We start from the raw sequence: 12,884 nt of genomic DNA on the forward strand, positions 1-12,884 counted from the left end.
CCAGCTTCAGACTTGTCCAATTTATAAGTCTTTGAAAAATTGTAGTTTGCGCACAGAGACTTCTTCAGTATTAGAAGCTGAAGTCTCTGAAGAGTTTGTCCTTACCCCAACCCCTCCCAGGTCATAGTGCTGACCCCTCCAACCCCTCCCAGGTCATAGTGCTGACCAGATAGCACATGCACTATCCTCACAGAGTGACTGAACATGCTCCGGGGGACGGGGAGGAAGACTATCATAATGCATAATGCAACAGGGAGTCAGATTAAAGCATCACAGGCAACTTTAATTCTGGCATTTCCTAACTTTTGAGTACTTGACTTTGCAACCTTAATAAAAGCTTCTTTAAGATTTTGTGTGTGTATAATACATAGTAATTGTGTCTGAAAGAAACTCTAATTGAAAAACTGGAAAATATTCAGATAGGTTAACACAGACAGAAAAACTTCTAGGGCCCGAGTCCATCACCATTACTTATGCTGAGGAATGTGTTACTCTGCAAGTACTCCCAAGGGTGTGCTAGGCTTCTCACAGTCCAGGTGAGAGGACACAGTCCTTGCCCCAAGGAGCTTACAAATTTGATGCAGTGAAGGGAATAACAGAAGGAGAGGGGCAACATCAATGAGATTATGCAGTGCTCCATAAAGGTTAGTTCATGGCATAATGGAGGAGACAGTGCTTGGATTTGTTTTAAATAAATTACTTGGTTTGTTTTTTGGTGGCAGTGTGGAAGAAATGGTCTTCAGGAAGAATCTGAAAACAGTTGAGCTGCCTTGCAGAAGAACTCAGTAGAGCTGTTCCCACACATAGGCAGCAGCATCTGTCTGATGGTGACAAAAAATGACCTGTTATATTATGGAAACCAAGATCTTCTCTTCTCTGTTTTCAGAATATTGGTGATTCAGAGATACCCAGTGTTTTGAACCAGTTATTGCCTATGATCAAGTCTCATAATGAGAGGACGGCTAATGACTATACCTCTGAAGACTTCCTTGTCTTGCTGGTGTATATTTACTCTGTGGTTGGGGAAATCAAAGCTGGAAAAGAGCTGGATAAAGCTGAAGGAGAGGTGAAAAAGGCATTAGTCCAGACTCTTTGTGATGAACCAGAACTATCTTCCTTACTGCAAAAAATAACAGGTGAGTTTATATTTCAGTGCAATGAAAAAACAGTAGGTATGAAATTTGTACTTAAAGAAAGCATAGAAATAGCGTGACTTGTCTGTGGTGGTTAGGGTATGTGAGTAAGCATGAGGATTTCCTGTAGATTATTCCATCACTGATGTGCACAAAAGCCAAATGCTGACAGGTTATCCTGAATAGTGCTGAGTCTGGTGAAAGTTCTGTAATTTGTTCTTTTTGTTAAAGAGTAGTTAAGTTTGTATGTTTTCATAAAGTAATCTTTTCCCCAATTTTCTTACATTGATCAGTGTAAAGTTGACCTTGGAAAGTCAAAATTAATCCTGGAAACATGTTCAGCGAACCACAAAGTTGTGAATGCTAGAAACTGCCCAGTCTGTCATAAAAAAAGAGTTGTGTCTAAAACTAACATTTTTTACTGAAATAATAAGCATAGTGAGACCTTTTTGGCAAACACTATAACTTATTAGTGCGTTCTGTAGAATAGCCAAGTAATAACTTGCAGTTGTCCTTGCCACATACTTAAAAATTGTTTAAAAAGATTGTAAACACTAGAACTGTAGCAGAAGAGTAGTATTTCAGAATGGAAAGGGGGCTGTGTTGCCATCTACCATGGGTTCATCTGCCTGTTCGCAGGTATAATTATTATTTGTACTGCATTAGTGCTTAGGAGCCTCAGTCATAGACCATTGTGTTAGGTGACACACAGAACAAAAAGCCAGTCCCTGCCCCAAAGTACTAACAGTCCAAGTTTCTGGCATAATTTTACCACTGTAGTTATATCAATGTAACTCTCCATGTTTGTCACTCTGGGAACAGTATAAATTAATCATAAAATGACACTCTTATTCTGGAATAAGCGTGTCCACACGGGGATTTATATTACTCTAACTATAGCTGTATAATTATACCAAAATAATTATGCCTGTACATTTCCACATGTATCGAAGCTCTGAAGATTATTTTTGTGAGTGCAGGAATGGGAGGTGCATGTTCCACCTTAATGTAGTTACACAAGTATCATGCACTTACACGCTGCTCCAAAGCCCAGTGAAGATGGTTAGAGCCTTTCCATTGATTTCAGTGTGACTTGGATTAGCGATATTACTGTTAGTGGCATACTGCTTGTAGTTTGCCCATTTTGCCCTTAAGTTTCTAGGGGTGTGTGTGTGTGTGTGTGTGTTCTATATTTCTTGCATTCTATTTCTATGACAGTTTTTTCACTGCATGCTGATTGTCTTGTGCTAATATAATGTTTCCAAATGACCTCAGTGGTATTCACTGTTGGATATTGTGCAGACCGAACCTTGCTGTGCAGAACTCCATCTTCATGTTTAAGTTTTTCTTCTGTTGATCCATGTTTCGAATCACTGTTTTATAATTTTCTTTAATTGTGACTAACAAAGAAAGAAAATGGGGAGGGGCTGAATTATTTAACATTTAATTTCATGAAGAATCAGCAGGGAAACTGCTTTCTGATTTGCACAGAAACTTTGTTCATTGCCCTCTACAGTCTCACAGGCCATCAAAGTTGCTAGTACAAATAGAGACTGGATTACATAGCTCATTGGACTGGAGTAAGCTCTTCACAGTATTCACCAAGTAACGTTAAATTCTAACCATATTTCCATATTTTATACATAGATTTCCTTACTTTTTTCCAGTGCTGTGTGTGTTTGTAGGTTTGCTAAGTAGAAGCAAATGTCAGGATGTTCAAGGAAACAAACAAATAAAAAATGATAAATGAAAGTCCAAGTACAAATAGGTTGTATTTTGAAAAAGCAATTCTTTGTTTTCACATTGCAGACATAATCTTTGAACAGTGGAGTTTGAGATGTGCTCCTAATCATCTAAATATTTTTGTACTAGTATGGAGCTGGATCTCATAATTTAGGCATTTGAAAACTGAGCTCTCTGTCTGCATAATAGACCTTGACTAGTTTGGAGGGTTTTAGCTGTTTACCAAAAGTTTTGAAAAGTTCATGCTGATGTGTTATAAAGACTTTTGTTTCAGATAAAGGGTTTCATTCACAGTCAAGTTATTTGTGGATCACGAAGGCCAGTTGCCCGTGCAACCTGCTGATATGTATGAAACATTACAAACACATCATTAGGAGACAAATTGTGAGTGTAAAAGGCTATTTTTTAAAGAGGTGGCAGAACTGTTTCTTAGTACACGTATTAGTTATATTATGCTCCTGCAGTTCCTTAGTTGCCTGAAGAAATATGGATGAAATGCTGGTCATTCTCTGTGCGTCTGTCTGTGATTTACCATATAATGTATTGTTTGCTTGCTGGCATGTTTTTTGACCTGTTGCAATTCTGTCGTTTGTACTTTATTTAGAAGTGTCAGTTCTGCTGGCCCAATCACAAAGAAAAACAAACAACAAGCTGTTGGTGGCATTTTATTGGACTAACTAAAAAGAACAAAAATTGGCCTACAGACATAGAAGGATCTTGTGAAAAAGAATATTGGGTCTAGATTCTTAGTTGTGTAAATTGGCATCTCTCCTTGAAGTCAGTGTAGCTGAGCTGGTTTACACCAACCAAGGATCTGGAATATTCCAATGATAATATCTCATTTTTTTAAATTAAAAAGTATGTTTTGCTTTTGAATGGCTGCAAAACTTAATTAAACTCCAACCAGCTTTAATACATTTGTTTTCATTAGTAGAACAAAGGGAAACACGCTTTTTATCTCTTATTTGAGAATTCCATAAAAATAAATTGTTGGAGAACATTAAAATTGCATAGTTAAATATTCAAGTCAGGAAAAGCCAAAATTAAGGTTGCGTGTGCCTTACGCATACACACATGGACCCAGCACATTGCAACATTTATCCCTCTTGGGGGTACCAGAAGGGGCTGGAGTTCCTATAACTCCCAAAGTGGGGAGATACAACCAGACCACATTTCCCCCAACCGCCCCTTGGTCCTGTCCCCACAGTCCATCCACCTTCTGAGATAAGTCTGCTGCTGCTGCCAGCTATCAAAGTTAGTCCTGAAGCTCAAGTACTAGCAGTGGTGAAGGTTCATGGTTCAGATCCTGCTGATGAAACATGATCAGAGGCTTGTTACAATCAACCTTAGGAAATTTCATGCCAAAAGCCTGTGTTAAAATAATGTTATTGAGTCAAGCACTTGAAAGTTAGGGAATGCCAGTATTTAGGTTGCCTGTGCAAGCTTAATTCAGCTCCCTTGAGTATGAATTATGATATGGTCTTTAATTCCATGATCACATACTAGGTTTTCCACAGGACACCACCTTATTCAGTGCACAGGATAAATGCAGAAAGGAGTGGGAAAGTGTTAGAATTAACCATTTATGTACAACATACTAACAATGAAGTGTAACATCATAAATAAGTATAGGCCACCTAAGTTTGCAGCAAAGTTAGCTTTAACGTTAAAGAATCTATAAATAAGGCTATGTTTATGTCACAGAGGTCACGGAATCCGTGACTTCCAGAGACCTCCATGACATTCTCTGCTTCAGCCCCATGGACTGTGGAACTCTGTAGCTGGCAGCCCGCGGAGCCCTGGCAGGCTTCCAGTGACAGGTGACAGCAGATACAGGGGGCCACCTGCAAGGTTCTAGCGACAAGTGACAGACTCCTGAGGGGGCCCTCCTCAGGGTTCCAGTGATGGGCAACAGTTTCGCGGGGGGGAGGGGAAAGACCCCTCGGGTGAGCAGCTGGGGGTGTCCCATTTTCTCTTTGGGAAATATGGTCACCCTGTAGCTCCCAGCAGCCCCCCTGCAGCTTTCAGATGCTGCGGGAAGAGGGGGAACCCTACGGCTCCCAGTCACCGTGGTGGCAGGGGAAACCATGGACCTGCAGCAGCAAAAGTCATAGACAGGTCACGACTTCCATGAATTTTTGTTTATTGCCTGTGACCTGGCTGTGACTTTTTTACTAAAAATAACCTTGACAAAATCTTAGCCTTACCTATAAGTAAAACAGGGCCAAAACTATGAACTAGAAGAGAGGCAGCATGTTCCAGTGAACAGAACATGACACTAGTGGTCAAGACTTATGTGTGCTCTTCCTGACTGCTACAGACTCACTGTGTGACCTTGGGCAAGTCACTTACTTTCTTTGTGTCTCAGCTTCCAGTGTGTAAAATGAATTGATACCAATCTTTTGTGAATCACTTTGAGAGCTACAGATGAAAACCACTATATGAAGGCTAACATTTGTTATATATTGCGTAAATCAGCGTCTGTACCCGATTACTGGAGGATAGCTAATGTAAGGCCAATGTTTAAAAAAGGCTCCAAAGGTGATGCTGGCAATTACAGATCAGTTAGCCTGACTTCAGTACCAGGAAAACTGTTTGAAACTAGTAAAGAACAGAATTATCAGACACATAAATGAGCATGATATGTTGGGGAAGAGTCAACACAGCTTTTGTAAAGGGAAATCATGCCTCACCAATCTATTAGAATTCTTTGAGGCAGTCAGCAAGGGTGATCCAGTTGATATTGTGTACTTGGACTTTCAGAAGGTTTTTGACAGGGTCCCACACCAAAGGCTCTTAAGCAAAGTGAGGAGTCATGAGATAAGATGGAAGGTCCTTTCATGGGTCAGTAACTGGTTAAAAGATCAGAAACAAATGGTAGGACTAAAGATAAATAGTGGGGCCTCCAATGATCTGTCCTGGCACCAGTGCTATTCAACATATTCATAAATGATCTAGAAAAGGGGGTGAACAATAAGGTGGCAAAACTTGCAGATGATACAAAATTACTCAAAATAATTAAGTCTAAAGTTGACTGCGAAGAGTTACGAAGGGACCTCACTAAACTGGGTGACTGGGCAACAAAATGGCAGATGATATTCAGTGTTGATAAGTGCAAAGTAATGCACATTGGAAAACATAATCCCAACTATTTATACAAAATGATGGGGTCTAAATTAGCTGTCACCACTTAAGAAAGAGATCTTGGATTCATTGTGGATAGTTTTCTGCAAGCATCTGTTCAATGTACAGCTGCAATCAAAAAAATCTAGCAGAATGCTAGGAACTATTAGGAAAGGATAGATAATAAGACAGAAAATATGATAATGCCCTATATAAATCCTTGGTACACCCACACCTTGAATATTGCATGCAGTTCTGGTCTCCCCATCTCAGAAAAGATATATTAGAATTGGAAAAGGTACAGAGAAGGGCAACTAAAATGATTAAGGGTATGGAACAACTTCCACATGAGAAGAGATTAAAAAGACTGGAACTGTGCAGCTTACAAAAGAGATGACTAAGGGGTATATGGCAGAGGTCTGTAAAAACATGACTGATGTGGAGAAAGTGAATGAGGAAGTGTTATTTACCCCTTCACATAACACAAGAACAAGGAGTCACCCAATGAAATTAATAGGCAGCAGATTTAAAACAACCAAAGGAAGTACCGGTACTTCTTGATACAACACACAGTCAACTTGTGGAACTCGTTGCCATGGGATGTTGTGAAGGCCAAAAGTGTGTAACTGGATTTAAAAAAGAATTAGATAAGTTCATGGAGGGTAGGTGCATCAATGGCTATTAGCCAAGATGGTCAGGAACGCAACCCCATGCTCTGGATGTCCCTAAACCTCTGACTGCTGGGACTGCTCAGAGTTGGATCACTCAATAATTGCCGTGTTCTGTTTATTCCCTTTGAAGCATCTGGACTGGCTACTGTCAAAAAACAGGATTCTGGGTTAGATGGACCATTGGTCTGACCTAATACAGCCTTTCCTGGGTTCTTATTATTAATCAGAATCCTTTGAATTTCAGGGGCATTGTGCTGTACTCCCCAGGTACAAACCTTTACCAAGCTTATTTTCTAGTTCTAGTTGGGATGAGGCTGAAATCAAAACCTAGACCTTAACTGTGATTCTGAACCTTAGCCGCTATCCCAAGTACGCCCCCCTTGGCACACCCCTTCACTTGCAGATCTTGTAAGATCTGCAAGCTGAAGTCCATATTTTTCCTTTCTCGGTCTTCTCCCTGTCCTTCAAAGCATCAGGGACATTAAATACCAAAACCTAGTGTTAAAGTATTTTGTTGATGTTCTTTATTTAGATTGCAAGGTCAAGTAATCAGAAGTCAGGAATTCTCTCACACAATAACTCTTGTCATTCTATTTTCTATTCTTGTTTTCCTTTTAAAGTGTAAATGTACATTTATTGGGAGGCTGAAATTTGTACTGGTATAACTGCATTGATGTAGCAAACTCCTAACAGGTGCATTGCACTGTACCAGTGCTTTCTTTTAGTATGATACTCCTGGGGGAATTCTGTGCTGCTGCACAATTTGCACAGAAATTAATGTTCTGCACAGATTTTCCTCCCCCCCCCCACCAAAATGGGCTGCAGAGTTTCTGGCTGCCACTGGGGCCCACTGGACCTGACAGAGCCCAGCTTGCAAATAGAAGACATTGCTGGGAGGAGGGGACAGAGCTGGAGGGTTCCGGGGAGCTGCAGTTCCTGGCATGCCCTGAAGGAAGGAGGTGGCATGCAGGAAATTCTGTATATGCCCGGGACCCAGCATCAGACTGTTTCTCCCTCTGCGTCCCTGGGCTCTGGGAAGATAAAGGGTGCATGTGAGTGTCTGGGTTGGGGCATGGCCCGCAGTTGGGCTCTGGAGGGTAGCAGGTACAGGTGTGTGGGACGGGGGAACCCTCTGGCTGGGCTCTGGGGGAGGAGGGGTGAGAGTGTCTGGGGTGCCCCGCAGCTGGGCTCTGGGGGGTAGCGGATGCAGGTGTCTGGGTTGGGGGGCACCCCGTGGCTGGGCTCTGGGCGGGAGGTAAGAAGTGTGGGTGTCTGGGCTGAGAAGGCACCCTGCCACTGGGCTCTGGGGGAAGAGGGGGTGCAAATTTATGGGCTGGGGAGGCTGCAGCTGGGTTCTGGGGGGTTGTGGGTGTGAGTGTCTAGGCTGGGGGGGGTGCAGCTGGGCCCTGAGGGGTAAGAGGTGTGGGTGTCTGGACTGGGGGGCACCCCACAACTGGGCTTTCGGGGGATAGCCTTAGTTATGAGATATGGAAAACGAGCACTGCTCTAGTGGATGAAACTTTTATTTCAATACATTACTAAGTGAGCGTCATGAAAAGGCTAAACCATTTGGCATTGAATCTGGTTAGAGGTGAAGTATATTTTTTAAGTTTTTGCATTACACAGGAAGAAATTTGGGACACTAGAACAAATGCCGGTTGAAGTATTAAGTATTTAAGATTGTAAACACACACACATCAGGAAATTCAAAGTTATGATCCTTAGACTGTGCATTTGCATCTCATGGAATGTCTTAACTAGGTCTTCTGCCCTCCAGTCCCTCCCCAAATGCTTCCACTTTGTCTGTCTACTCCTGGGGGTTTGGCTGCCCCATTCATATTGTCTGCTTGGAAAAGTGAATATAAAAATAACCCATTATACTATTGTTAGGGCAATTTGGAGTGGCCAGGGCGCAAGAGCCTGGTATTGAGGATTGCTCCTTGATTTCAGGCATGTGTGGGCGTCTGCCTATAGATGGGGTTATTAGATACAGATCTGTTCCAGGCCAAAGCTAAGATTTATAAACTAAACTGTTTATTTTAAAAGTTCATAGTGTGGTTACAGGGGGTGGGGTAATGCCTCAAAGCATCAAACAGCAATACCTTTTGAATTTCCAGGAGCACTGCTCTCTTAAATACAGATTAGCTTTCTCCAATCCCTGTTGTTAGAGTAAAAGATTACTTTCCTGTCTGATGTAAGCAAGACGACTGCACATCAGTTCATATCACTAAGAAGATCTCGTTCCACTGGGTTATGCTCCAGACATGCTCAGTTGTAGGCGGTATTATTGCAGGAATCTACTCTATTGTGCAAGCCTCTTGCTATAAATGTTGCTCTGTGATGATAGCAAATCACTGAAGACTCCATTGGGCAGGATCTGTGTAGACCACCCTGATGTGATTTGAATGGAAAGATGTTATTGTAATGGAGCCGTGATGTCTCTGAATGTCATAATGATTTTATTAAAATAGAAGAAAATATTGGTTAGTGACAGACTGGCCACAATCAAATTGTAAACAGAAGCCCTTCATAGATTATAACAATTTTTTTTCAGTAGCTAAGAGATTCGTCCTTGGTCAGTGTAGACCCTACTTATGTCCTATAGAGATAACAGAGTTTATTGGCATGATTTCTCTTTTTATAGTTTATGTCAAAATACGGCCTTTGCTGATCTCGCTAACTAGTTGTCCTGCCACAGTGCTGAAATTGTTACAGCAGAACCAAATAAAACCAGATCGCTTTGTTCAAAGGTGCATTGAAATGGTTTTCAGGTGGCAAGACCCCAGTTCAGGATGCTGTTTTTCTCCTGCAGGACCAGCTGATATTACCAAACCTTAAAATGCTCCTTTCTCTGCCTTGCAATGTGTGCATATAAAACTGAACATAAAAATGGTCTTCTGTTACCTTTCAATCATTTACCTGACATATTTTGGACAAAATCCAGCTGAAAATATTTGTGGTCAAGAAACCCCAGAAGATGGTGAATCTGACATAAAACAAAGCTGCTTCATGGCCAAATTATGGTGCTACATGAGAGGTGAAGAGCTCATGCAAATTAGCTTCCTGCCATTTTCAGTGACTGGGTGTTCCAGTCCATCTTCTCATGGCCGTGCAGCAACTGGAAGTTCATACTGCCCCAAGTATCTCAAAACACTTGACAAGTTTTAATTGGCACCTCACACTGTATTGTAACTAGGTGTTATACCCACTGTTACAGATGGGGAAACTGAGGCAGTGAAGTGACTTGCTTCAGTCAGTGTCTTAGCCAGGAACAAAATGCAGGACTCCTGACTCCAAGTCTCCTCCCTTTTCTGCAGGAACACACAGACTTCTAAGATCCCAATAACTTTCGCTATGGTCTTTTTAAGGGCTTGATGGAAAAATTCCTTTTGACTTGGATGGTGCAGGATCAAACCCTATGTCAGCTGTGGTAGAATCCCTAGAACCTAGTTATACATGATAATCAGGAAATAACACCCTGCTCTTGAAAATGAGAGGTGTGGAATGTCCAATTCAGATTTATCTGGCTTCAGAATGGGAGAGTTCCTCAGAATTAACCTCTGCTCCTGTCTAATCAGGATACCTGGAGAATTTTTGTAAAGGACCACCAGGGAGGCAGTTTTATCTGTATTTTTGTTCAGCCTAACTCTAAATTAGTGTTGAGAAATTAATACAGTATTTGTTTACCAACATTTTGTTGGATGTCTTATAACAAAAGACTCGGTTGAAAAACTGGTCAGTATCAACAGTAAAAGAATTAGACTTCTTTGTCCAGGGCGGGGATATTTTAGTTCAGATTTAAAACTGACGTTTTAAATGTAGCATAGAACATAATCCCATAGAAGCCCAACTTTGATTCTGCTTTCATATGTTACCTATTTATTTTCTCTTCAGCACCTGGTCGGAGTTGGCTCCAAACTGGATGGTAATTTTCATTGAAGTGTTTATAACATGAGACTTTTTAACATGAGACATATGCCTGCAGCTCTGCAGGCCCCTGAATCACTGCCAAAATAACAAGACAGCCAAATGGAACAGGAAACTGATATGGTGCAATATTCATTAACCATTTATATTATTTTTCAGCATGCAGATGCAATAGCATATAGAGGACATTCTGACATCAAGTATTCCTGTTTAAGTAAGCTTTGGAATGGAAACTAAAGCTCCTTTTTAAAATTAGGTGACATTTTTTAAAAGGTACTTGTGAAAACATATGTGGTGAAATTAAATCTTTTTTTTCCCCTCCTTTTCCATACGAGTCACTTCCTTGCAAAGGTTCCAAGTTTTGGTAGGATATAACTTACTAATTTTAAAAATATGAGTAAATTCTTGCTAGTTTGCAGTACACACCCAGCCCGGCAAAACAAAAACAGGGAGATGTTAGATAATACGATTAAAAATGTTTTCTTAGTGGTTACCACCCAAATAAAATAAATCTGGCACTTGTTTTTGTTTCTCTTTTGCACATTGAAACAAATTTTAGGATATTTGCATGAGATTGTAGAAGTTTGCCTCTTTGTTTAGTGTCAGTACCCATCTTTCAAGAATTTCAAGGTACTAAACTGTTCAGCAAGTATCTTCTTATTCTTTTACCATTCTTTTAAATTTAATATATTTTAGGAGCCAGAAAGCAGTGCTACCAGTATGTGCTAAGCTTTATAGATGGTTGTTCTGAACAATTGCATGCCGTGTTCTTGATTGTTTCAGGTTGTTCTCAGTGGAAATGCACAAGTGTAGAAAACAATGCATCATCTGAGGCAAACAGGAATAATTACTGGACAGAACAGGACATTTATAATTACTGGGTCAAATTTACCCGAGTGTTATTCCAATGCCTTCAGTGGAGTTATACCAGGGATTAATTTGATCCTTTGAATTTAGGGCAGTTACGGCAAGGTACCAGTCTGTACAGATTTTACTGTGGATACAATATATTGAAATACAATATTTCAATATACAGCTGGGCATGGATGTAAAAAAGAGTCACAAGGGTCCATAATCACAGGGTTATGTGCAAAGCCAAATAAATGTCCTCAATTATTGATCATAACCATTCGTATTGCATAAGCCCATTGGTGCCTTTAAAGTCTAATAGTGTGTGTAGTGAAAATTTCAGAACCTGAAAATGACACAAAAGAGCATTTCTTAAAGCTGGTATATATTTTGCTTATCAATGATGTCATATGTTTTTATTTTTATTAATAATTTAGGACTTAAATAAGTGTAGTTTTGCAGATGCAGCGAGTGTTACGTGTTCCCCTCTGTGCTCTATCCACAGAGGGTGTGAGTCTGCTATAGACCCTTATGACAAAGCCTCTGGCTCTTTAGGTCAGGCTGTAGCCACTCATACTTTTAGCTCTTGAGGACTCCAGTTTAGTTCCCAGTGTTGGCCAAGATGGATTCCGTCCCTCATAATTAAGAGCCAGTTTCGATTACATCCATATACAAATACACATTTGATGAGGTGATTCTTTACAAAAAAAAAAAAGGCTGAGATCAAATTTGACCATTGTGATATGGCCTATAAACCTATTCAGGCCTATGAGCATAAGCTAGCAAACTAATACCTCAGCTAATCTCTGAAATTTGATGGTACAGCCCTGATATTTTACTGCCTTTACTTAAAAACTGTTCTAAAAATGCAATAAATTAGCAATTATCCCACGTTTTATTATAGCACATGGTGTTCTGTATATACTACATGGTGTTGCTATTGTTTTTTAGTATCATTTAAAATCTTACTATCCATTTCCTAATCTATTAAAAATGATCAAATAAACTACTCTTATGTGGATTTAAACAAATATTGTTCTGTAGACATCTTTGTGTACGCTCTCTTCCCTACTCCATAACCAAGACTGCAGAGCAGGAAATGTCTCTGGAGTATCTTTTGAGAGAGATACTAAATTGTCTTGTATTTTAGTTCAACATGGACTAGGTGGCTCCTGCATTCCCTCCTTCCCTATTTGTTCTGTTTAGTTTTAACTGTTGCATAAGTGTCACCTCTTGTAGTTAAAGTTCAGGTCAAGATATGTCTTGCTTTGACCCTTTTACTCTGGTTTATGGACATGTGGGCTGGTGTCTGTCAAGATGTAAAAGTTCACAGTCCACAGTGCAGGATTTCTTTCTTGGATTTGCTTTCAGTACTCATTGCGATGGACAGTGTTGCACAGTTAGACAGAGGCAGTTCTATTACGTAACAGTTTCATGT

At 40.4% G+C, this 12,884-nt stretch overlaps 1 protein-coding gene across 1 annotated transcript in view; it reads left to right on the forward strand.

The window, feature by feature from the left end:
- Window positions 1–12,884, forward strand: part of SCFD2 (sec1 family domain containing 2) — a 300,890-nt gene that overhangs the window by 134,518 nt on the left and 153,488 nt on the right. The window contains exon 5 of the mRNA XM_045018575.1: window positions 887–1,136. Within this exon, the coding sequence (XP_044874510.1) occupies window positions 887–1,136 (250 nt within the window). The remainder of the gene's footprint in view (window positions 1–886; window positions 1,137–12,884) is intronic.

The sequence above is a fragment of the Mauremys mutica genome, chromosome 5 (assembly GCF_020497125.1).
Source record: "Mauremys mutica isolate MM-2020 ecotype Southern chromosome 5, ASM2049712v1, whole genome shotgun sequence".
NCBI classification, from domain to species: Eukaryota; Metazoa; Chordata; order Testudines; family Geoemydidae; genus Mauremys; species Mauremys mutica.